The sequence below is a fragment of the Papio anubis genome, chromosome 6 (genome assembly GCF_008728515.1).
Source record: "Papio anubis isolate 15944 chromosome 6, Panubis1.0, whole genome shotgun sequence".
Lineage (NCBI taxonomy): Eukaryota > Metazoa > Chordata > Mammalia > Primates > Cercopithecidae > Papio > Papio anubis.
The window spans coordinates 123,488,508-123,515,626 of record NC_044981.1 but is presented as its reverse complement, the minus strand read 5'-3'; the positions used below and the strand labels follow the sequence as shown (position 1 = coordinate 123,515,626).

General features: G+C 39.5%; 1 protein-coding gene across 1 annotated transcript in view; it reads right to left on the bottom strand.

The window, feature by feature from the left end:
* Positions 1-26,916, bottom strand: part of TXLNB (taxilin beta) — a 52,504-nt gene extending 25,588 nt beyond the window's left edge. The window contains exons 1-4 of the mRNA XM_003898103.4: positions 26,702-26,916; positions 23,722-24,165; positions 12,346-12,437; positions 4,954-5,124 (exon numbers count right to left, since the gene is read on the bottom strand). Coding sequence (XP_003898152.1) covers positions 4,954-5,124; positions 12,346-12,437; positions 23,722-24,151 — 693 coding nt within the window. The 5' untranslated portion in view covers positions 24,152-24,165; positions 26,702-26,916. The remainder of the gene's footprint in view (positions 1-4,953; positions 5,125-12,345; positions 12,438-23,721; positions 24,166-26,701) is intronic.
* Positions 26,917-27,119: the final 203 nt, after the last annotated feature.

Sequence of the window (27,119 nt, the reverse complement as noted above, 5' to 3'; positions counted from 1 at the left end):
GGAGCGGTTTTAATAATGAAAAGTAAAAGCTAAAATTTGTGATGGTAGAAATACCTAGTTATACATTGTCTTTCTATATCTTCCCAAGCTCCCAGCACATGGATTTTAGATTTAGGTATACTTAAGCTGTTTCACTAGTATGGCCAAGGAAGCTCATATCAAGTTGACCCTTCTGCAAATAACAACTATAAACTCTGGATGAAATGCAAGAAACAATGATGACACCAGAGAGTAAACAAAATCAGACAGACTCTGGAGGGAAGTTGGCACTTGTACATGAGTTTCCTATTTTTTTACAGCTTTTAGCTTGAGAGAAATCTGCAGTTGGCAGGAGTATGAGGTGGGCAAAATTCTCATGTAAAACATACCATCTTCCATATTGGAAGAATAAGAATTCAGAGTTCTGGACAACTAGAGTCCCTCAACAGTGAGGGGGAGATCACCCCAAAAAAGAGAGAGTCAGAGAAATAGAGCCCAGATCCTGTGAATAAACTTCACACAAATCTGATTGGCCTTGAGCCACATGTGTACAAAGCCGTCTAGCTAAGTAAAAAAGAACTGAACTGAGATTTCAGCTGCTGCTCAAGAGACAAAGTTTATGGTTTGAATCTAACCAAATTAATTGTCTGCTTAAAAAAATAAAAAGTATTCAGCATATAGTAGAATCCAGATTCTCCACAACATAATAGTCACAACATCCAGGATCCAATAGACCATGGCTTGACATATGAAGAATCAAGAAAATGTGATCTATTCTCAAAAGAAAAGACAAGTAGAGGAGGCCTGTTCTACAATGCTGCAAATGTGGAATTAGCAGACAAGTATTTAAAAACAGGTATTATAACTATGGTCAGTGATGTAAAGGAAAATATTATCTCAATGAATGAAAAGGTAGAAAATCTCAGGTGAGAGATTATGTATAAAAAAAGAACCAAATGGAAATTCTGAAATTAAAAATTGCAAAATCTGAAATGTAAACATCACTGGATGGATTTAGAGCAGAACAAAAATAAGAAAGAAAAGAATCACTGAATATGAAGATAGACCAATCAAAATAAGGTAATCTAAAAATAAAAGAGAAAAAGTATTGGTGAAGAATGTGAAGATTGACTCGAAGGCCTGTAGGACAATATCAAAAGGTCTAATACACATAGAGTTAGAATCTTAGAAGGAAAGAAGATGGAGAGAAAATGGAGCAGAAAAACTATTCGAAGAAATAATGGCTGAAAAAAATTAAAATTTGGTAAAAGACATGTAATTACAGATACAAAAAAGCTTAGCAAATACCAAGTAGGGATACATACGAAAAAAACCACTCCTGGCCATAAAGCAGTAAAAGTTCTGAAAGTGAAAGATCAATACAAAGGCCTTCAAAAGGGCAGAGAAAAAGGACATAACACATGTGGAGGAACAATAATTTAAATGATTGTTGATTTTCATGAAAAATTTCAAAAGCCAGTATAGTGGAACATTTATATAAGGCTAAAAGGAAAAAAAACCCACGAATAGGTTCTCTCAATGTAGAATTCTATATCCAATGAATTTAGCCTTCAATTAAAAAAAATAAAGATGTTTTAAAGATAAAAGACAACTAAGAAAATTGATTACCAGATTTGTACTGTAAGAAATACTAAAAGAAGTACTTCAGGCTGAGGGACATGACATCAGACAGAAATGTGAAGCTACAGAATGAATAAAAAGTATCAGGAATGATAAACATCTGGGTAGATAAAAGGGATAGTTTTGTCTTTAAGAAGAAATACATATTATCGTTTAAAGTAAAAATTATAACAATGTCTCCTCGGCTTTACAAAAGTATGTAAATATAATACATATAATGATGATAGCTTAAAGGCTGAGGGAGTAAATTAATCTATTTAGTTGCAGTGTTTCTATGTGTTATGTGAAGTAATACAACATTAACGCCAGGAAGACTATGAAAAATTAAGAATGTATATTGTAATCACAGAGTAACTACTAAAGATAATGCATAGTGTTATAATTTTAAAATACAAGAGATAAAATGTAATTTTAAAATATTCAAATAATCCAAAGGCAGGCAGGAAAAGAACAAGAGAAACAAAGTAGAGGTGACAAATAATAAACAAATAATAAAATGGTAGACATATATCAAACCACATCAATACGTACATTATATGTTAATGGACTAGTGCTGCAATTAAAAGGCAGATACTGTAGGAATGAAAAGAAGTAAGATCCAGCTATATGCTATCTTGAAAGGATGCACTTTAAATATAAAGACCCAGGCTGAAAGTAAATGGATGAAAAGAGATACACCAGGCAAACAATAAGAGTAAGAAAACTAGAGTGGCTAAATTGATATCAGATAATGTAGACACCAATACAAAGATTATTACTGGCCTGGCGTGGTGGCTCACACCTGTAATCCCAATACTTTGGGAGGCTGAGGTCAGCGGATCACGAGGTCAGGAGTTCAAGGCCAGCCTGGCCAAGATGGTGAAACCCCATCTCTACTAAAAATACAAAAATTAGCTGGGCATGGTGGCAGGTGCCTATAATTCCAGCTACTTGAGAGGCTAATGCAGAGAATTGCTTGAACCAGGGAGTTGGAGCTTGCAGTGAGCCGAGATTGCGCCACTGTATTCCAGCCTGGGCGACAGAGCAAGACTCCATCTCACCAAAAAAAAAAAAAAAAAAAAAAGATTACTAAGGGACATTTCATAACGGTAAAATCACCAATAGGACATAATAATCATAAATGTATATACACCTAATATTAATGATTCAAAGTACATAAAGCAGAAATTGGCCTAATTAAAATAAGCGGACAATTCCACAATTATATGAGATTTTTAACTCTCATTTCTTAGCAACTGTTAGATAAAAAAATAAAAAAAAAAAAACAAAAATGATTTAAAGCTAATTGTTACTTATGGAACACTACACCCACCATCTGAAAAACATTCTTTCGAAGTACATATGCTATCAAGATAGAGCATGTATGATAGGCTATAAAAATTAAATAACACTTCTAAATAATCCCTGGGTCAAAGAAAAAATTAGAAAATTTGAAAATATTTTGAATTTGAATTCTGATTTTGACATTTAAAATATACTTAACCTTGGACAACTGATTGGGATTGCTGAGTGTCAGTTTCTTCTTCAATAAAGTGGAGATATTAACCTTCACTGGGTTATCGTGAAGATTAAATGAAATAATGTATGTAAAGCACTTAGCATAACTTCTGGCATAATAATGATACTTAATGTCATTGTTCATAATGAGAAGCCATGACTGAGGGTATATGGGCACACTTACAGGGTCTCCTGCTACTTCCATCATTCTGTCTTTGTTTTTTTTGGTGGGGGAGGGTCTCTAACCAGTTGGATGGTATTAATAAGATCTCTCTCTCTTTTTTTTTTTTTTTTTTTTTTTTCCTGGGGCATCGCTCTGTCACGCAGGTTGTAGTGTAGTGGCACAATCATAGCATACTGCAGGCTCTAACTTCTGGGCTCAAATGATCCTTCTGCTTCAGCCTCCCAAGTAGCTGGCACTGCAGGAATGTGCCACATTCAGCTGATTTTCTTGATTTTTGGTAGAGACAATGTCTCACTATCATAAATGTTGCCCAGGCTGCTCTCAAATTCCCAAGCTCAAGTGATCCTCCCACCTTGGCCTTCCAAAATGCTAGGATTACGGATGTGACCCGCTGTGACCAGCTGATCATTCTGTCTTTCACTACTACCCAAGAAGACCATGCTGTATCATTCTACTCTTTATATTTCTTTGTTGATAAATGATCCCGCCCTATCTGATTTAATTTTTATCTCCTTACTGTGTAACATTACACAGTGGATTTACGTAGACACACAAGAGATTTATGCATCCTTTGAATCCAAATCTTGAGTTGAGGACAATGCTTCCATCCTCAGGCCCCCATTCAGCCTGGGTGTCTGTCTTCAGTACCATTGTTGACAAGACGCCAGTAGCCCATCTCCTAAAACTTGCAATTTGAGACTTCGACTTCATCACGCTGGTTCTCCATTTCCCAGATATCAAAAAGCAATTTGGAAAATGAGGAACCATGATTATCTTCTATTTGTTTTTCCTAACTCAATTGTACAAATTCAGCAATGATTTTCATGTACTCTGTTTCTTGAAGTATCTCTTTTTAAATGCTTATAATAATAACTACCTCACAGGAACCTTGGTGTCTAATTAATTATTGTTTGTCAAAAGCTTTAGGATCTTCAGCTGGAAAGGGGATCGGGGAAGCACACAGTGGTCATCTTGGAGAGCTCTGCATCTTGCTATATTGAATGGAGCTAGTGTCTCTGTGTAATCAAATTGACCACACTGCTAGGGCTTACGCTGTAATTAATGAAACCCGTGCAGACCCAATGAAGTGAACAGTCTATTATTTTTAGATTGAATAATTAAGCCTGAAGAGCTTCAGTGCTTTTTCCAATAGCTTCCTTTTTTTCAGATGACTATTGACATTTTGGTTCTCAATCTCATTTCATTGTGTCAATTCGGTGTGTGTCCGTTTATCTCATGTCATGCAGAATTCATTATAATACCAAAAATGCTGAATCTTTACAAATGTATTTTTAAAAAAGAACTAAGGCCTACCTTAGAAACAAACTCAACATAATAAAAAAGTAAGGGGAATGGTATGCATTTTATTAAGGGCCTGCACTGTGTCAGGTACTATGTGGGTACCTTACATATTCAACTTCATCTAATTTTTTCCGAGCCACAAAGTGAAGCTGGTCTAATCTCCATTTTATGGATGAAGAAAGTAGCTCGAGGAGGTAAAATTATTTAAGGATACCAGCAAGCAAGGGACAGAGGCAGTATTTGAACCCAAGCCTCTCTAATTCTAAAATTCACACTCTTTCCACGAGTAGCAGAGGCCTGTCTCTGTGCCCATTCAAGAAAGTATGTTATTCTGAGCCATTGGGACATACCTTGAGAGTCTTGTTGTGTCTCTGCAGCTCCCGACACAGACTCTCCAATTTGCTTCGAGCGAGGATAGCTCTGCTGTGTTCACCTTGTAACTGGTCCTTTTCTTTTTGAATTTGTACCTGTTTCTTTTGGAGGAGCTTTAACTTCTTTTGCTCAGTACGATGTTCATCCAGCTGTACACATGGAGATACAAACATGAAAGAAAATGGCAGGGATCTCCTTGGAGTCGATAGAAAAAAAACAAACCTAAAGATTACTCTATGGTTGTTTGGAAACATTCTTTGCTATTATCTCTTCCTCTGGAAGTAAATGAAATTCATAAGTGTCACCTTTGTAGTACTTGAAGGTATAGTTTTCAGAGCACAGCATTGATAGGTTTTTCATTATTACTAGTCTCTTTTTACTTTGATCTATTTTTGGATGGTCTAGAAATATTTTTCCTGAGTCTATCTAACCAATATTGAATAGCCAGACAAAATCGAAAGGCATGTCTTGGAATCTGTAAACTGCCAGAGTTCATGACGATGCCTTGCATTGAGGCAGTGATCAACAGTCTGTCTGCCTGGGTTGCATTTAGTTTGCGTAATTCTTCCTTGAAACAAGCTTCTAGCACTATTTTTAAAAATAGGAAAGAGAAATGCAGCCTTCTGGTAAACAGAAGATGAAGTCCTCTTCTTTATAATTTTGGGCTCTGAGTGTGGATTGTTTGTGTGTGGGAAAGGAGAAGAGAAAGTATCCTTCCACTACCTAAGTATTGACGGGTTTTCACCAAACCATCAGAAATAGCTACTGCATGATTCAATCGCATGAATAGCAAATATCTGTAACATGCCTTGCTGCTCCCCACCCACACCCGCCCTGTGCTTATAACAAATAGATCATTCTGCTGGTTTCTGCTGAGTCCAGGTGAACTCTTCTCGTGTTCCTCCAGCAGCCACAAATGCCCTGGAACATGAAATCAACTTACTACTGTACTTTCCATCTTGGATGCTGAAGTTCTAGGATAGGATTGTCAGTAAAATGCAGGACACCCCGTTAAATTTAAATTTCAAATAAACAAGAAATAATTTTTAGCATAGGTTTTAATATATTCCAAATATTGCATGAGACATATTTTTGCCAAAAAGTTATTTGTTGTTTATCTGAAATGTAAACTTAACTGAGTGTAATGTATGTTTATTTGTTACATCTGGCAACATTATTATGGAGTTCTAGACCTGGTGTCGGGAGCATGGGGATAAACCTCAGAAGCCTCCAGAGAGAGATCAGTGGACTCTAGGAGTGTCGATCTCAGACTGACCATCACTGGGGCCACATTCAAGCAGCAGCCGTTTGTCCCGAGCCATTTCCTCCACTGGCCTTAGTTCCTGTAGTGCCCAGATGGTGATGAAGTCAGGTAAGTACTAGTCCTAATAACGACTTTGTTGATGAACAGAAAGGAAAAGCCCTGGTTCTTCTGGACCTCAGGTGTTCTGGTGCCTCACAGAGCCTAATGCAAATGGATACAGATGCCACATGAGCTCTGACACGTGCCTCAGTTTCCCCATTTTAAAAAAGCCATTGGGGCCAGGCGTGGTGGCTCATGCCTGTAATCCCAGCACTTTGGGATGCAAGGCAGGCAGATCATGAGGTCAGGAGATCAAGATCATCCTGGCCAACATGGTGAAACCCCATCTCTACTAAAAATACAAAAATTAGCCGGGTGTGGTGGCGCACACCTGTAATCCCAGCTACTTGGGAGGCTGAGGCAGGAGAATTGCTTGAACCAGGGAGATGGAGTTTGTAGTAAGTCGAGATTGTGCCACTGCACTCCAGCCTGGGTGACAGAGCAAGACTCCATCTCAAAAAATCATAATAATAAATAACAAATAAAAAGCAGTTATTCTTTCTGAGTGAGATGAACACCTGTCACACTTTCTTCAGTTCACATTTTATTTCTTTCCTCTCTCCCTCCTGCCACCCTAAAATAAGCATTTTAAACCCTTGCCAGATAAAACTAAGGCTATGTATATATGATATTCTATCTTCAAACTTACGTGCAATTTCTAGCTACTAGTGGAAATTAGCATTGTAAAAACAAGACCCATATTACTAAAAATATTGATTGAAATAGATATGCTCCTTGGAAAATAAATAATCTGTTATTTCTCATGCTAAGCTTGCTCATATATGTGATCCTTTCATTTTGCACCATAGTTATAAGATAGGCATGAAATTTCTTGCACATATATTTTGATTTTAAATGACTATTGTCCTTTCTTGAAATTTATATATTGTAGATCGGGCATGGTGGCTCATGCCTGTAATCCCAGCACTTTGGGAGGCTGAGGTGGGTGGATCACCTGAAGTCAGGAGGTCGAAACCAGCCTGGCCAACACGGTTAAACCTCGTCTCTACTAAAAACATAAAGATTAGCTGGGCCTAGGGGCGGGCGCCTGTAATCCCAGCTACTCGGGAGGCTGAGGCAGGAGAATCGCTTGAGCCTGGGAGGCGGAGGTTGCAGTGAGTTGAGATCGTGCCACTGCACTCCAGCCTGGGTGACAAGAGCAATACTCCATCTCAAAAAAAAAAAAAAAAAAAAAGAAACGAAATTTATATATTGTTATTATTCTTGCCATTCTGGTTTAGACTTTACTTTCTGAAGATGAAACCTATATCAGGGTTTCTGAACCCCAACACAAGTAACATATTGGGCCAGATAATTTTTTGTTGTTGGGGCTATCCTATGCCTTGTAAGTTGTTCAACACCATCCCTGGCCCCTACCTGCTATATGCCAGTAGCACTGCCCAATTGCAACACCCCAAAATATCTCCCAACAGACATGCCTATTGTTGCCTGGTGGACAAAACTGTCCTTGTTTAGGGAACTCTGCACTGTGTGGCTTTATCTGAGTGTCAGGAGGAAGACGCCCTATAGGTGTTTCATAAGTTGAAAGAGAAATGATTTGTGCTTGCTCATTATCCATTTAATGTTTTATTTTTATTTTTAATTTTAATTTTTTTAGAGACAGAGTCTTGCTCAGTCACCCAGGCTGGAGTGCAGTGGCCCGATCACTGATAGTTCACTGAAGCCTCAAACACCTGGCTTCAGTCATCCTCCTGCCTCAGCCTCCTGAGTAGCTGGGACAACAGATGCGTGCCACCATGCCCAGCTAATTTTTTTTGTAGAGATGGGTTCTCGCCATATTGTCCAGGCTGGTCTTGAGCTCCCGAGTTCAAGCAATCCGCCTGCCTTGGCCTCCCAAAGTGCTGGGATTACAGGCACGGGCCGCTGTGCTCAGTCTATTTTGTTTCTAATATTAATCAAGATAATACACCAGAACTTTCCTTTATATTTTAAAAAGTTTAAATTATTAACAAAGTAATTCAGCCAATATTCAAGTGATTCTTGGCATCGAAGACAATGAAAATACACATTCCCTGCCCTCTGGGTTCTTACCGCACAGCTTCAGTCAAATGCAGGCTTTGCGATTTTACTTAGGCATAGTCCTTCTGTACAATTGTAATAGGCATATAGAATGTCTGTCTGTAATTTCTCTTGTTTTCTTTCTCTTTTTTACTAAGTTAAAAAGTAAAATTATTGCTAAGTACTAAATTAAAATCCTATTACTGATGTTGTTTTAACTACATAAGAAATGAGGAAATTAAATGCAAAAAATATTTCTCCCAGGCCATTTCCTAATTTAGTCATGAAGTGTCCTTACCTATTAATGAGCTTATCTTTATTTATTAATGAATACAATGTCAGGTAATATTACAGGATTTAGACTCCGCAAGGATGAGTGAGCTAGAGTGGCAGTTTGATTCACAGCTTTGAATTTGATGATTTATTCCATGTGAACACTTATATTTCAGTCGTTTTCTATATTAATATCCAAATCAGTGAGCAAGGAAATAGGCTTTAGTCTCCACGTAAAAAATTGAAATTCCTCATAATTTTTCTTTTCTGAAAAGGAAATGTAATAGGTTTTTTGGGTCAATTTTCTCCTATTCATTTTTTCTAGGATGACCTCTCGGGTTTGAAAGTTTATTACAAGAGATGATACAAATGCCAAAGTATAGCAAGTAAGGTTTGAATTGAATATGGTCTCTGGAAAAACAATCTCTTGTTTATTGGGGGTGACTGCTTTGGTAGGAGGATGAGTAGGTACAGGGAGTTCCCTGAGACCAGGATGAACAACACTGGCTCATGGAGAAAATATCGGTAAGTCTGGAAAAGTGATGCTTCCCCAATGTACTGCCGTGGGACTGCAGCACCATACATCACTTCCTGTATTAGTCTAGAATGCTGCCCAGTCCCCTCAAGTATAGAACATGGCGCTGGAAATGAAACATGAATGGCCTTGGTATGTGTTGGTAAATTGAAGGGGCAAAGGAAAAACGACTCAGAAAATACTAAAAAGAGCAAGGATGGATAGGTGAGAATTGCATGGAAATGTGAGAGTGGGGGCCAGATTTGGAGAGAAAATATTATTTTTGACACCTAACTTATGGTATTGAAATTCTTAATAGCCAGTGCAATACAAGTTGCAAGAAAATTGATACACTGATACTTGCTTTGTGAGTTTCTACTGCTCTTTTGGGAAGCAATATGGCCATAAAGTTTAAAAACCAGAAAGCACTCATCTTGTTTAATTTGGTAATCCTATTTCTGGAAATTTTTCTTAAAATCATAAAAAAGAAGGAGAAAAAACAAAGCTGATACGTGATGATGTTCATTGCAGAAATATTTGGTAAAGCAAAATAGTGAGAGGAATTTAAATATCTTCAAATTATTGAATCAGTAGATACAGCCACTTAACGGAATATGATACAACCTTTACAAAAAATATTTATGAAGACTATATATTATATGGAAAAATACCTGTCATGTACAAAACCAGACATCAACTTATATGTACCTTATGACTGTAATTATAATTAAAAGCATCTCTGCATATACAGCAGAATAGGAAAAGAATACGCATAAAACAAAGTTTGTATTTTACATGAGGGATTAGAGGTATTTTTATTTTGTGTATTCACCACTATATATATTCATAATGTAGTTTGTATGTCTAAAAAATAATCTAAAAATATTGTTGGGAGAGTTAAGTAATCAGCCAGTCACTTAGAGTTTCAGAATTTTTCTGGATCTATTGCATAATAATTCAGTATAACAGGATGCATCAGGTAGAAGGACAGAAAGATTACAGGACTAGATTCAGAGTGAAAAACAAAGAAAACAAGTCACTCACTGAAGTGTACTCCATCTACAGGGATGAAGAGTTTGTGGGCCTGAAGCTTATTCAGTTTTGGAGGCCCTCTTAAAAAAAAAATTAAAGCGAATTAGGCCCCGGGCCTCAAAGGGGTCCATGTAAGTGAGATGTCCTGAGGTTTAAGCTTCCTTAGCTGCAATGGTAAATCTACTGTTGGGGGCAGTTCAACCTACTGTCTGGAGGAATTTTTTGCTATATGGAGTCTTAAGTTTCATTCTCCTGTCACTGTTTCTTCAAAAGAAATAACTGAAAGAACTTGTATTTTGCCCCAAACTACTTTTTATTTGCAACTAAATTTTAATTGCATGATTTCATGCAACTAATTTTAATTGCATGATTTCATGCAATTCTTCTAAACAACAAGGGCACAAAATAGACTTCTTTGTGTATAAATAACTTACATATGCCCCATATAGTACATGTTGAAAGTTGCTAGAACAGCTCTTCCACTCCTATAATGTTCTGGTATCCAACAGTGTTGATGCGCAATATATAAATGCCAAGTCCAAGATTAAAAACTCAGGCAACTGACTAACTTTTAAAAAGTTCCCCAAACTATGTCAATATATCTAAAATGTATATATATACATTTTAAGAAAGATTATTCTCAATAAGTTCTATTAAAAATAAGTTCAATTGTTTGGTCCATCTAACTTCACTACTATTAGTATGAGCTTTCAGTCTACAGTAAGATTTATTTTACCTTTTTCTCAACGTGACACCAACACAATCAAAAGGAGCTAGTGAGGTGCTAACATGTGAGAATCAGCCCAGTGATTCTGGTCACAATACATTTCAGGGAGAGGAACCCATGTCGCTGGGATTGGGTGATATGGTTTATTTTCCTTCCCTGATTTGGATAACCAAATGGAACAGATAGAGATTCTGATGGGAATTCCTTCAAAAGAATTTTTGTAGAAGCAGAAATAAAGGAGAAGGTTACTGCCGAGCTTTATTAGAGAGGATGCCACATCTGAACTGTGGGTCTCATAGTCTGCAGGGTTAGCACACAGACCTCAGATGTTGGTCTTTACAATTCATTCTCAGATTGGCAGGTGTTTGTTTTTCCTTGAAACTAGAGGCACTGGGCTCACTAAGTCCTCCCCTTTTCTCCCACCAGCCAATTTTAGAGTTACTAGTGAGGAGGCAGTCCACTTTGAGGATTCTCTGATGGTTGAGGGTAGCTTCCTTTGCTCCTAGGGGCCCCAATTTATTGAGAAGGCGGCTGCCTAGGAGCACTTAGAACAGGGTACAAAACAATTCACATGAAATGCTTTGCTATTGTAGGCAAGAGGGAGAAGAATGAGGATCAAAGATAATAAATACAGAAATGGACCAGACTAGAATGTGCCATGAACTGAAGGATGGCATGACTCAATCCCCTGCTGTCTTCCCTTTGTAGCTCTCAAAAATCCTAGGTAGGAGAACTGAGTGAAAGTTTGAAAATATGTTATCTATCTATCTGTCTATATTTATTTATGTATGTATTTATATTTAGAGACAGGATCTTGCTGTCACCCAGGCTGGAGTGCAATGGCACAATCATAGCTCATTGCAACCTCAAACTCTTGAGTTCAAGCAATCCTCCTGCCACAGCCTCCTGAGAAGCTAGGACTACAGGTGCTCATCACCACGCCCAGCTAATTTAAAAAACTGTAGAGATGGGGGCTCACTATGTTATCGAGGTTGGTCTTGAACTCCTGGCCTGGGGTAATCCTCCCACCTTGGCCTCCCAAAGTGTTGGATTACAGGTGTGAGCCACTGCACCTGGCCTGTTTATCTTTATAGTGAGTATATTTCTATTTTATTACAAAACTAAAAAGAACTTTAAAATATCTACAATTTTCAATCACATATACTTCAGTCTCCTAGCCCCAAAATTACACACATATTGGAGGTGGTGGTGGACACTCCAATTCTAGCCTCTTTCTTCCTCTTGCTGTTATTTCTCAACTTTTCTTTCCTTTTTTTTTTTTCCTTAAGAAATTCTTCTTTTATGAATTCTAGCTCAGGCTTGTTCAAAGGTACCAGCCATGGTCTTTATTTAATGAGGTGCCTGAAAAACTAAGTCTCCTTTTCTCAGCTCTAACTGGAGCCTGAATCTGTCTGAGAAAAGAAGCTAATCAAAGATCTTACCAATTCAGCATACTTCTTGAATAAAAAATCGAACTTTTCTTCAGGTGTTGGCAACTTGTTCAGATTTTGCATTAGCAGGTTGGCTTCTTTGCCTTAAAAAAAAAAAAAGACATGAAAAAAATAAGTGTTGAATTTACAGTCAGGTGATAAGGGCTGGCGTCTCAGATTGACCACTTGCTAATTATGCCCCACTTTGGCCAAGCCATTCATCTTATCAGATGTAATTTTCTTTCCTATAGAAAGGATGACACCTACTTACAGAGTGAATGTTAGTTGGGAAGTTTGTGAATGTGTGGCACAGTGTGAGGTTCATGGCAGACTCTCAATAAATGTTTGCTATAACAGAATCCCCCAGTTTTCATCACAAGAATCCATTCTTATTACTCCTCCCTGTATTCTTCAGAATCAAAAGATTTTATGCATCAAAAATACTGACTTTCTGAAAGACTACATCACCCATTTTCCCATTTGAATTAACAAAAAGGAAGCAAAACAGCCAATCAAAATTTCTGACTAGTATGAAACAGCAACACGGAGTTGCTAGGATTCCAGCCAAAAGCAGAGAAGCTTGATGAAGTAGCCTGCCCATTTTTCCCCTGTGTTTTTCGTTCTTTTGGTAACTCTTTTCCCTCTTTTAGAGGGAACCAAGTTTCTCTTTTTTGTACATAAACCCATTCCTCGGGATTGGAGTGGGAATACCTCTGATCCTGTTTCCTACCAAACAGAATAAAATCATTATAGAAGGAAAACCAAGTGAAGACATGGAGGGCCTTTTCACAAGCCTTTTTGTGTCTCTGTGATAATGGACGCAGCCTTCTCTGGCCTTCCTTTCCTTCACCTAGGCCTTAATATCCGTTGGCAGTTTCATTTTGTTTCCAGTTGGAGCTTATGCTATATTAAAAAAAATTAACCCTGTTAAATAACAATGAACAGGTGGGGCATTTTTCCCATCCCTACCTATCTATGAAAACCACTCTGTTTAATCAGAGTAGAGTGGTCAAGCCACACAACAAAGCCCACACTTCCTGATATAAATCTGCTTAAGAAAATTAACAACTTGGTTGGGCGAGGTGGCTAACACCTGTAATCCCAGCACTTTGGGAGGCCGAGGCAGGCGTATCACGAGGTCAGGAGTTCGAGATCAGCCTGACCAACATGATGAAACCCCGTCTCTACTAAAAATACAAAACTTAGTCGGGCGTGGTGACGCGCACCTGTAATCCCAGCTACTCAGGAGGCTGAGGCAGGAGAATCATTTGAACCAGGGAGGCGGAAGTTGCAGTGAGCTGAGATCGTGCTACTGCACTCCAGCCTGGGTGACAGAGTGAGACTCCGTCTCAAAAAAAAAAAAAAAAAAGAAAAGAAAATTAACAACTTTGACCTTTCCCCCAAGAACAGACATTTCCCCTTGGCTAGAGTACTTGCTTTCATCTTGGAGAGACATATATGTCATGAAATTAGGGTTACCAGATGAAATATAGGACATGGGGCACACTTGTACTAAAAAATGAGTGGTGTTTACCTGAAATTCTAATTTTTCTGGACATCCTGTATTTTCCTTTGCTAAATCTGGCAACCTTACATGGAATCAAGGAATTTGATGTCTAGAAGGAATTTCAAAGAGCATCCAGACTAATGGGTTAATTTCATGGATTTTAGTATTTAAGGCCCAGAAAAGTCCAAAGTTACATGATTAGTGCTGGCAGAGCGAAGGCTTGAATCCAAGGCTTGTCTCCTTGTTCTAAGTCACTCCACTCTCATGTGGAATTCTGATGCTAGAGAAACCTAGAGAAATAGGAAACTTTTTTTTTTTTTTTGAAAAAATGACCTCATTTCCAACAGTTAGTTTGGTCTATCTTTGCCTAGTGAGTCAGTTCAGATTAGCCTAAGACAGGGGAAGGTGGGTGTGAGTAGGGTCCCTCCCAGCTCTCCAATTATGGCCTGTGGCATCTGCAGCTGATAATCACTGCTGCCTCGCCCCTGCCGGGCATGTGCTTTGGTTATCCCTCTACTGACAGGGATGGATTTGTATTGGTCAGGCCATTCCTTCACCCTTGTCTTCAGTCCAGGGAAGGTGCCCACATAAAGACTACAATCCCAAGTTAGAGTGTCATCTATTAAAGTCAAGAGACTGTACCCTTGATCAATCTTGGCCCAGGATGCAACGTAGCATTTGGCCCATGGCAAGTGCTCAGCAAATGATGATAATAATAGAATAAAACAAAGCTGTCCAGGCGCGGTGGCTCACGCCTGTAATCCCAGCACTTTGGGAGGCTGACGTGGGCAGATCATGAGGTCAGGAGATCGAGATCATCCTGGCCAACATGGTGAAACCCCATCTCTACTAAAATACAAAAAATTCGCTAGGCCCAGTGGTGGTGTGCGCCTGTAGTCCCAGCTACTAGGGAGGCTGAGGCAGGGGAATCACTTGAACCCAGGAAGCAGAAATTGCAGTGAGCCGAGATTGCACTGCACTCCATTGCAAACAAACAAATGAAACAAAACAAAAACAAAGCCAACTAGCTCAAACTCATATCATGGGAGTCAAATAAACAATGTCACGAAAACAACTTTTTGTGACCAACTAGAGGAAAAACAGGTCTTACTCTCACCTGTGATGTTTTACGTTTCCTGGGATACGGCTCAGTGTGTGTACTGAGATATAAAACCATTACATGTCTTGTTTGGGAGAGACAGAAATGAGTGAGTCCAAAGGTTCTCGCTTTCTTCCCACATTAAGTATCTTCTCCCCTTTGGTTTTATTTTCTGTAACTGTGAGAAGAGGTTTCTTTTGTTTTGTTTGTTTTGCTTTTTAAACTTCACACACTCACTGAGGTCTCTTTCTGCTCTAGTCTTTTTGCTAGAAGGTTAACATCCAGGTACATCAATATGCCTTCAAAAATTATTCCTCCCGCCAACAAAAAATCCAGGAAACAGAATTTCTGTTTGTAAGTCTCACAGGAAAAGCATTAAAACTGGAAATTAATAAAAAAAAATCCGGCCGGGCGTGGTGGCTCAAGCCTGTAATCCCAGGACTTTGGGAGGCCAAGACGGGCGGATCGCGAGGCCAGGAGATCGAGACCATCCTGGCTAACACGGTGAAACCCTGTCTCTACTAAAAAATACAAAAAAAAAAAAACTAGCCGGGCGCGGTGGCGGGCGCCTGTAGTCCCAGATACTCGGGAGGCTGAGGCAGGAGAATGGCGTGAACCCGGGAGGCGGAGCTTGTAGTGAACGGAGATCGCGTCACTGCGCTCCAGCCTGGGCGACAGAGCCAGACTCCGTCTCAAAAAAAAAAAAAAAAAAAATGGGCATGTGCAGAATTCATAAATTTATGACATTACTGACCTCAGTTTTTAAACTTCCATTGGTGTTGTTGGACTAGGGTGCTATGTGGAGTAATCATGAAGGAGGGGAGTAGACAGAGACTTGCTCATCATCTACAAAAGGCTGTCATTACATCTCCATGGAAATAGGGTCATTTGGTGACAGTGTCAAACACAAGAGGAAAAACTGACTTTATTCAGGGACGCTTTATCAGGAAGGAATCACCTGCCTTCTCCCTAATGTGTCCTTCCAAAGCAAGCTGCATTTCTTCCTCATGAAAGCTAGGAAGGCATGTGGGCATGTAGCCACCGCGCTGCGAAATGCTCAGCGTGGTAGGAAGTCTACATGAAAGTGGAACCACCTGTGCAGTAGACACAGCACTGTCGCATATGGCTGTGGTCACTGGCACAATTTTATTGGAAGATGGAGAAATTATTTTTAATCAAAGAAACAAAAAACTGGCTGGGCGCGGTGGCTCATGCCTGTAATCCCAGCACTTTGGGAGGCTGAGGGGGGCAGGTAACGAGTTAGGAGATCGAGACCATCCTCGCCAACATGGTGAAACCCCGTCTCTACTAAAAATACAAAAATTAGCTGGGTGTGGTGGCGCGTGCCTATAATCCCAGCTACTCTGGAGGCTGAGGCAGGAAAATCGCTTGAATCAGGGAGGCAGAGGTTGCAGTGAGCCGAGATTGCGCCACAGCAGACCAGCCTGGCAACAGAGCGAGACTCTGTCTCAAAAAAAGAAAGAAAGAAAGAAAAGAAAGAAAAGAAAGGAAGAAAGGAAGAAAGGAAGAAAAAGAAAGAAGGAAGGAAGGAAAGAAAGAAAGAGAGAGAAAGAGAGAGAGAGAGAGAAAGAAAGAAAGAAAGAAAGAAAGAAAGAAAGAAAGAAAGAAAGAAAAGAAAGAAAGAGAGAGAGAAAGAAAGAAAGAAAGAAAGACAGACAAACCTGAAATTAAAGGCAACTAAGCCAGCTGAAGAAATGTGGACCAGGATTTTTCTGAAACTTTTAGCATAGTAATGATTGTTTATACTAAGTTTGGTGACAACTTATGCAGATTTAATGTGTTCAAAACTATGCCTTTTCTGGCCGGGCACAGTGGCTCACACCTGTAATGCCAGCACTTTGGGAGGTCAAGGCAGGCAGATCACCAGAGATCAGGAGAACCAGCCTGGCCAATATATAGTGAAACCCCGTCTCTACTAAAAAATACAAAAATTAGCTGGACCTGGTGGTGCACGCCTGTAGTCCCAGCTACTTGGGAAACTGAGGCAGGAGACTTGCTTGAACCCGAGAGGCAGAGGTTGCAGTGAGCTGAGATCGGCCACTCTACTTCAGGCTGGGGGACAGAGCGAGACTCTGTCTCTCAAAAACAAAAGTATGCCTTTTCTCTTCCAAAATTTTTTTTTTAGAACTTTGGGGTTAAATTTGATTATGAATAGGTACTTGTGTACCTCTCTAACCACCTTCCTGATTTCCATGTATTGTGGCAGAAACTTAAAGCCAAAAAAGACTGTGAATGTCCCTCTTTCAAATGTTAGGCCTAGATTCATATTTCACTGTTAGTTTTGTTATTCTTCTAATATGATATGATTTCTAAAAATAAGCATGAGATAAATAATTCCTGAGCATCTATAGATATCTTTTAAGGGAAGTAAAATTCATGTATGCAGAGGATAGGAAGGAAAGTATTATTAAATTCATACTGGACTAAGGATGGAAGACCTGGTTCCAGAACCGACTCTGCCATCAACTAGTTGAGTGATTTTTTTTTTTTTTTTTTTTTGTAGACTCTCAAACTCTCTGGCTTTAATTTCCCTGTCTATAAAATTAGTGGGTTGACTAAATGGATTCTGAGTTCAACCTTTAAGAGTTGGTCATTTCACAACTAAAATAGCTTTCACCATTTTTAGCTTGATTTAGATAACAACAAAAGTAAAAGCAACATTGTTTGGATGGCATATTTGTTATCTTAGACTATTATGATCCACTTTTTAAATTTACAAAGGTTCTCTTACTCCTCACTGTCACCATTCATTGTCAGGGTTTTCGTTCGCTTGTTTCATTTGGTTTTAAGGCTTCTAGCAGTTTCGAAAATACCACCTAGCCTGTGTTTTCTTATCAGATTTTGTTCCATTTGGCTGACATTTTCTATCTCTTCTCTTTCAGTGGCCTTGTCAAATTTGTAGGGGAACTTTGGCCTCTCACTCAGTAGGAGAGTGGATCTGATCTGAAGTTCTTAATAGGTCAACTGATGATGTGCATACGCTATTACCAATAACGAAAATAAAAATATTAGAAAAAAACAGTAAAATATTCATCCATCTAATACCTACCTTGATCAGAAGAGAATACTAATAATTTTTCTCAAGACTTTTCTCTCCCCTTCCATCTGCTTCTGTAAACTCTCCTCCCTGTCAAGGTCTGTTTTAGGTTCTAGCTTCTCTATGAATCTACTTGTCAAGTTTTGTCTCTGCTTATTCCTCTTTCCCTTGAATTTCTCTGGTCTTCTTACCATCTCCTTCAGAAAATTTAGTCTCCTTGAGAAAATACCATCTCCTTCAGAAAATATCAAAGCAGCAGGTTATTACTCTCTCAGAGAAACTAGAAATCAAGCTAAAACAGATGAAACAGACTGTCTGGGAGAGTGACCAGATCGTTCAAAGGAAGACTAGGGGCCGGGCACAGTGGCTCACGTCTGTAATCCCAGCACTTTGGGAGGGTGAGGTGGGCAGACCACTTGAGGTCAGGAGTTCGAGACCAGTCTGGCTAACATAGTGAAACCCCGTCTCTACTAAAAATATAAAAATTAGCCATGCATGGTGGCACGTGGCTGTAATCCCAGCTACATGGGAGACTGAGGCAGGAGAATTGCTTAAACCTGGGAGGTGGAGGTTGCAGTGAGCTGAGATCGCACCACTGTACTCTAGCCTGGGCAACAGAGTGAGACTTTGTCTCAAAAAATAAAGGAAGACTATGTAAATGGATGTCTGAAGACATTTCAGAATACTGATGTCCTAGTCAGGAGCCTCTCAGAAGGTACCACTGAAGCTCACTTGTAACTAGAAAGACAAAATTCATTAACTGAGCTGTAATACATGCTCCTTAGCCAATATGATGCTTGCTTCTGTACCACTTTGGTCCTACGATGACACAAGGTCCATCCCTTGCTTTATGACTAATCTCGCAATCACATCAACTAGATAAGTAACATTTTTTGGCGGACTCTGAAACTCCCTAGGCTTCAATTTCCCTGTCTATAAAATTAGTAGGTTGACTAGATGGATTCTGAGCTCAGAATAGCCCTATGAATGAACTTTGTTTTTCTCCTAGCCCACATAATGTTGTCAAAGAAGTGATAAATGAGAGATACCTGTGAGCCTGGAGGATACGAGTAGGAGAACGAAGCAGATACTTTAGATGTGAACACGGCATGGTGCTGCATAATGGGAAATCTGTTTTCATTTCTTTCATTTCACATGCCAAGGGGAAAGTGACTTTACCCCCAGAGAGATTTTTAAATATTCCCCAACTGCTCTGGTAAGTACTGCGTTTATTGTACAATATGCAGCCTGAAAAGGAAAAATAAGTCCTGGGTGCTTGGGTTGTAGAGACATTTCCCAAATATTCAAGGTGTTCTGGGAAAAAAAAAAAAAGGGTTCTTGGCCAAGCGCAGTGGTTCATGCCTGTAATCACAGCACTTTGGGAGGCTGAGGCAGGCGAATCACCTGAGGTCGGGAGTTTGAGACCAGCCTGACCAACATGGAGAAATCCCATCTCTACTAAAAATACAAAACTAGCTGGGCTTGTTGGCATATGCCTGTAATCCCAGCTACTTGGGAGGCTGAGGCAGGAGAATCGCTTGAACCCGGAGGGCGGAGGCTGCGGTGAGCCGAGATCACACCATTACACTCCAGCCTGGGCAACAAGAGTGAAACTCCATCTCAAAAAAAAAGAAAAAAAAAAAAAAAAAAGTCTCTCACTGATCCAATAAGTCAGTAAGTTTTGGAAATGATGGAAACTATACCCATCACTAGTTTAGATTTTCATTGTGTATACAGTAAAGGTCAGAGAATTCTGGCAGTAAAGAAACTGTTTAACTTTGTGAAATCTCAAGCGTCTCAAAGTAGACACACTTTGGAAAATGTTATAGTAGAGAGTCAAAACATTTTAGCATCTCAAATGTGCCAATAAAGCAAATAGCATCTGATAAAGACATCTTTGATCAAGTACATAAGCAAAAACTAAGAATATATCTTCAGATATGGGTTGAATGACTTATTATCTAAGAGGTCCAAATAGGTTATAAAAGGAGACCACAGCCAGACGTTTATATTTGCTCCAAAAGAGTGAAGAAAACACTTTCTGAAGAATCAGAACCATTGCTTCCACAATCTGTTTGTGTCAAAATTACCCAGGGTGAACATTTCCCATGCTCTCCTAAAAATTTTCCTGTTCCTGGTCTTGCATTTATACTATATGACAATTAGCTTATGTGTCTTCTTTTTCCTCTCTACCTAGTGATCCTTGACTAAAGGCCATGACTTATGTATTTTTGTGCACCTAGCACAGTGCCTCATAAACACTAGGCATTAATAAATACTCATTGTAGGCCGGGCACGGTGGCTCACGCCTGTGATCCCAGCACTTTGGGAGGTTGAGGTGGGCGGATCACGAGGTCAGGAGATCGAGACCATCCTGGCCAACATGGTGAAACCCCGTCTCTATTAAAAATACAAAAATTAGCTGGGCTTGGTGGCGCATGCCCGTAATCCCAGCTATTTGAGAGGCTGAGGCAGGAGAATCGCTTGAACTAGGGAGTCGGAGGTTGCAGTGAGCCGAAATCGCACCACTGCACTCCAGCCTGGCAACGGAGTTAGACTCTGCCTCAAAGAAAAATAAATAAATAAATAAAAATAAAGAAATAAGTACTCATTGGGGATTTGAGGATAGGTAGAAATTCCTAGGTAAAGAAACTAGAATGTGCACAGTCCTTGTGGGAGATGGAGTATAGCATGTTCAAAGAACTGAGAGAGAAGATCAGGCTTCACTCCAGGCCTACAAACTCCAAATATCTGTGTGTGGGGGCTCAGGAGCAGCATTTTTCACAAATTTTGCAATTGATTCTAATAAAGTTGGAAAACCATTAGTCTAGACAATAGCACAGTATCGTTTAGCTGGAAAGTAGCTAAGAAGGCTGCCAAAGCTACTTGCAAACAACTGAAAGTTTAAAATGGTGGTTGTTGAGGTTAGCCTAAAAATGTTGTTTTCATGCATGATGTAGCTGTTAAATAGTACAGTGTTTACAATAATATGCTAATGATGATGAGTGGGAAGGCACAAAAAGGTCATGAGCCCACACACACTCAATTAGAGTGGATACACCTAGATACTCTAATCCACAAGCATTGATTTTGGTCAAACACAGTCAGTTGGAATTTGGTAATTTGTAAATAGCGGCAGAATTAGAGAGTTGGAATTTTTAAAAACATCATCCTGATTATTTGGTAATTGTAAGATTAATGCAGATTATGAAATAACTCATGGAAGAGAGTAGAAATCCAAATTGGTTATTTTAACTTTATGCCTATTTTCTTCATATCTTTCCCCTCAACAACACACATGCACACACACACACACACACACCAATTCCTATGTAAAAGTTTTAGGGTGATTGAAAAATAACTTTTCTGGTTAGGAACACTTGAAGTTGCTTACCTCTGGGATAAGGTTTTGTATATTGTCTTATGGAAACTTGAATAATGACTAGCTTTGCAAAGGGACGCATTTGAGATGTTTGGTAAGAGAAGAAAAAATTGCTCTGTAACACAGAGCAATTTTATTATGTTTTTCCATGTTCCAAAACACTAGAGTGATTCCAACCCTGCACTTTGGAACCTGAAGATACTTTAAAGTTATTATCTGGGTTCTTTTAATTTTATACTAGTTGGGTCAAGTATGCTATCTGAATGTGTCATTCAGCCCTTCTTGAAAGCATTGTAGCAATGGGTTTTAGCATCATAGCGATATCTGTAGGAAAACAGCCCATTGCATGGCAAGAGTGATGCCATCTTAAAGCAAACCTGCCATGATGACCAATGTTTGACTCCTCCATACCAAGGTGTTCTGCAGCAGGGATCTCCAACCCTGTCTACCAGTCCATGGCCTGTTAGGAACTGGACTGCACAGCAGGAGATGAGTGGCAGGCAACAGAGCAAAGCTTCATCTGTATTTACAGCTGCTCCCCATCACTCACATTACCACCTGAGCTCCACCTCCTGTCAGATCAGTGGTGGCATTAGATTCTCATAGGAGCATGAACCCTATTGTGAACTGCGCATGCGAGGGATGTAGGTTGCACACTCCCTGTGAGAATCTAATGCCTGATGATCTGTCACTGTCTCCCATCACCCCCAGATGGGACCGTCTAGTTGCAGGAAAACAAGCTCAGGGCTCCTACTGATTCTACATTAAGGTGAGTTGTATAATGATTTCATTATATATTACAATGTAATAATAATAGAAATAAAGTGCACAAAAGATGTAATGCGCTTGAATCATCCTGAAACTGTCCCTCCCCAGTCCATGGAAAAATTGTCTTCCCTGGTGCCATAAAGGTTGACTGCTGTTCTGCAGGAAGGTCTTTAAACAATGCCTATAACATAGATAATCCCTCAGAAAGATGCTTATCTAATGTTCCCAGTGGTCATGACTTTTGGCAAGAAAGTCTGAGATGTGACCAGCTGCACATGACTTTACCTAAAAGCTTGCTATGTAAAGGACACTTTCTGGAGAGTGGTGCAGGGATCCACTGTCTCACTGCTGCCCAAGACAGCACTACTGTTTGTAAGCCCCTATTAAATATTTCTTTCTGAGAAAGTGGACTTGTCAGCTTCTGCTTTTGGCCTTCAGCTCCCTTGGTCTTTGTGAGTAGGTTTGTATATACCTGCTCACTGCAGAAAAATATTCTACTCCAGTTTGGGATATTTTTGGGTTTACAGATAATCTGGTTACTGGACGTTGAACCCAGTTCTGACACCAACGCTTATGATCTTTCACTCTACCACACAGTCTTCCGGAAACAAATAAGATGTGGTCTCTGCCCTTGATAGATTCTCCAACTAGCATGGGAGATGGGTTATAAACAAATGACTTGCTACAGAAAATTTAATGGAAAACTAAGGAAGGTGATGCTGACTCTACCTGGGCGTATCAGGGAAAGTATCACACAGGAGTGGGTATTTGTAGTGAGTGTTTCCACCAGGAAAGATAAGCAGAGGGACTTTCCTATGTACAGTAACATGCTTTCACTCATAGTTTAAAAAATTAACATTCTCACCCTTTTTTCACAGCCATCGTTGGTGTTACCAATCTCCCATGCTCTCCTAAAAAATTTTCCTGTTCCTGTTTTTGCACTTCTCCTATATAATTAATTTACGTGTCTTCTGTTTTCTCTATACTTAGAGCTCCTTGACCAAAGGGCCATGACTTATTTACCTTTGTGCACCTAGCACAGTGCCTTACAAAGACTAGGTGTTAATATACAGTCATTGGGCACTTGAGGATAGGTAAAGATTTCTAGGTAAAGAAACTAGGATGTGCACAGGCCTTGTGGGAGATGGAGCATAGCATGTTCAAAGGCCTGAAAGACAAGATCAGAATGACTAGCTATTAGGCAGTAGTGGTGGTGGTAGTAATAGAGGCAGAGTGTTCAGGAAGGTGATGTTGTAGGGTAGAGTAATCTGAGATAAAACTGGGACTGGTTGGAGTTAGATCATTAGGATCTTAGAGAACATGTTAAAGATTTTGGTCTTCATCCTAAGAGCAGTAGGAAGCCATGGAACAGAGGGTCAATGGGTAACAGACTGAAAAGTTCACCTGAGCTGTATTGAGGGGAAAGGGCTGGGGACAAATACAGCAAGGGAAAATGTAGAAGGCTATCACAGTAATCCAAATATTAGATGTGGCTTTTAGTGAAGGTTGGAGGAAGTGCCCCTTTTTCAGGAATACTATACAGAAAAGTCATATATTTGAGCATAACTACTTGCCTAATCCTTTTAGGATTTTCTTTTCCAATTTTTGCTCTTTATTGCTGACAGGCTCTTTGACAGTGGGTGGCTCTCCAGAAGCAACAGGTTCTCTTCCAGCCTCTTCAGTTGTTTCCTCACAGTCCCCATCCTCGTTGTCAGGTGATTCCGCATTCTCAGGCTGCTCACTAGCCCTGGCAGTGAGACCCATAAGTTTCCCTGCTGTGCTGGCAGCAGACCCATAAGTGTTAATGATGTCTTCCAGCTGTCGATTCAGCTCTTCAGAGATATCGGGGTGCACATCTGCCTCTTTCTCCGGTGGCTGGACTGGGGTTGAAGAATCCTGACCATCTTCCTTCTCCAGGCCATTGTGACGGGGTAATGATGAACTGTCCCCTGGAGGTGTTGACTGTTGTTCCGCTGAGAGCTGTTCAGCGTGATTAGCCTCCATCTTGGGACTGGTATCTAGTGGTAAGCACATTAGGCTTTACATAGCTAACCTAGATGCTACATATCAATGCTTCATTTCAATGGTAAGGATATCCCCCAAGTGAATGCCAACTAATTATGGTCTCTAACATAGAGTGAATGTCCTTTCACAAACCATTGATGTTACAATTATTAAAGTAGGAACACTGAAAAGTTGTTTTTCCAAATCAAGTCACACTACTGGCATATTTTTGGTTTTGCTCTTCACTTTCAACAGTATTCCTTATTATTCACATTAAGAAAGTAATTCATGCTATTGTTTCTTTGTGGCCTTATTTGTCATTTTGCTTACACTAGTCAGTTTGTGTTGTCATTTTCCTGTATAGTTCTATATAGATTAACAATCACTGGAGGTACATGACTGTGTGTATTTAAAATGTTTAAATCTAAAATGGCATTAGTTTTCTTCCAAAGTTAAAATATTTAATAGAAGAGCCATCGAATTTATTTAAATGACTCATAACAATAACATCTCTAAGCTCTATTTGATCCATAAATCAGTATTTTGCTTAGTATGAATATTTTGATGTAAATGCATTATTACACTGGATACAGGAGACATTTCTCACTTTTCTGGCATTTTCTTTTTCAGATAAGCAACACGAATGCTTTTTCTGAGGCTCAAACTGGCATCATTTTTCGATTAAGACAGGGAATGAGGAAAGGTATAAATAAATAAACCAAGTAGTATAGAAACACAGGCCGGGTGCGGTGGCTCATATCTGTTATCCCAGCACTTTAGGAGGCCGAGGCGGGTGAATCACTTCAGGACAAGATACCAGCCTGGCCAACATGGTGAAACCCCGTCTCTACTAAAAATACAAAAATTAGCCAGATATGGTGGCGGGCACCCGTAGTCCCAGCTACTTGGGAGGCTGAGGTATCAGAATTGCTTGAACCGGGAGGCGGAGGTTGTAGTGAGCCAAGATTGCGCCACTAAACTCCAGCCTGAGCGACAGAGCAAGACTTTGTCTCAAAAACAAAACAAAAGCATGATGCTGCTTATAACAACAATTCCTTAAGTTTCTATAATACTCTTTTATTCCAATATATAAACCAACATTTTAAAAGAGAAAAACAGATTACAACTTTCTCTTCTAAGTCAGGAAGCTCTAGAAAAACAAGAATTTTTAAGAAGTAGCAAAGTTTCATAAACGAGGAGGAGACCAACTCGAGAAATAATTCAGCAATAATAAGGGCCCTTGGGAAAGGGTGAGAGATGGAACTGAGTCAGAGATTCCAGTGTTTCTGACTATTACCACTTCTAGGGTTGCAATAGATTTGGTTTAGGCCTTTAAGTTATGGTGCATTTTATTTTTAAATAATATTTAACAGTGATGCTGCTAAATAGCAGCATAAAAATAAGGCAAGATCCTCGTAATTCGCAGGTTTTGCTGTTGTGGTAACATGAAAGTGAAAACAAAAGCATACTGTTCTACAACTGCATAGCTTCCTTTTCCTGTTCTTAGGGCAGCAGATGTCAATCAAATGCTCGGACACCAACAAGAACAGAAAATTCAACACACAGACGTTGCCACTGATGTGATGCTCACTAAACACTCATAACTTAGAGGAAGTACTTTTTTTCTTTCACTGATTTGAATTCACCAACTTAATTATCAAATAATGTAGCAAACAATTTCATTATCTTCATCACTGGGATTTCTTTATCCTGACCTCTACTTGTTGATTGCACTCATCTATATATAACTTAGGCCTCCCCTAAACACGGAGAAAGACACACGGCACCTGCTGTCCAGCCAAAAGTTATTTTAAGCTATTCTAAAATGAGTCATGCCATTTAGCACTTCATCCTTAAAAATCCAGAAAATCATTTTTCAATCAAATTGAGAACAGTAAACATTTGCTGGCTTAAATCCATACGTAGGTTTTAAAGTTGGGAAGACTATCTTAGGATGAAATAAAATCTCAAGTAAAATGAACTTCAAAATAATTAATTTAAAATAAGCTGTCCATAGAAGTTTTACTTTGGTTAGTCTAAATGCAAGTGGCTGTTTGTATTCAATTTGTTCTTTATCAGATGCCACAATCATTGATTTTTTAAATTATTAATTCCATGGCTATTCTTTAAACTCCTGTTCCACATTTACTTTAAAACAGAACAGTCATTATAAAGCCTAGGACAACTCAATTCCTAAAAGTAGTCTCAAGACAAGTTAACAAGAGGGAAAAAAACAAAGTCAAAGAACTTCGTTACTTTTCAATCATCCATTTTATATTATGTGGCAAAGAAATTATTTCTAACTTTTATCTTATATAAACTTTATTGCCTTATTTTCCCCTCCCCAGGGAGAGAACTTTTCACTTGTGTTGGCTATTCCAGATGACTATCACAGACACATCCCTCCCTAAGCAACATATTTATTTATAAATACAACAATGAAAAGTTCTCCAACAGTTCACTGGCAATCTCAAAGCTGCAAGTTTCAAACACCACAAACCGCACCCTACATCTTCTCACGGGGCTTGGGGGAGGGTTTATCATACTTACCAGAAGGCAAGAAGCTAAGCAAGAAGAGAGAGGAGAGGAAAGAGGCAGGAAAAAGCAAGTCAGAGCTGCAGCAACAGCAGGGGAGGGCGGGCTGGCTGTGTTCTTACAAGGGAGAGAGAAACCCAATACACACACACACACACACACACACACATATACACGCGCGCGCGCGCGCACACACACGCACACACACACACACGCCACAGGCACTGCTGGAGGCAGCAGTCTGGAGGAGGTGGGGGTAGGGAAAGGAACATCGTATGACACAGCGAGGGGAAAATACATCCAAGCTTCCCTAGCTGTTGCCACGGGAAATATCTTAGCAGAGAGAAGCAGCTGGAAGATCTCATCGGACTCTCCATGTTTTGTTTGTCCTTTCGGAAATTTAAACTCTGACTATATCATCCCCTTTGCAAAT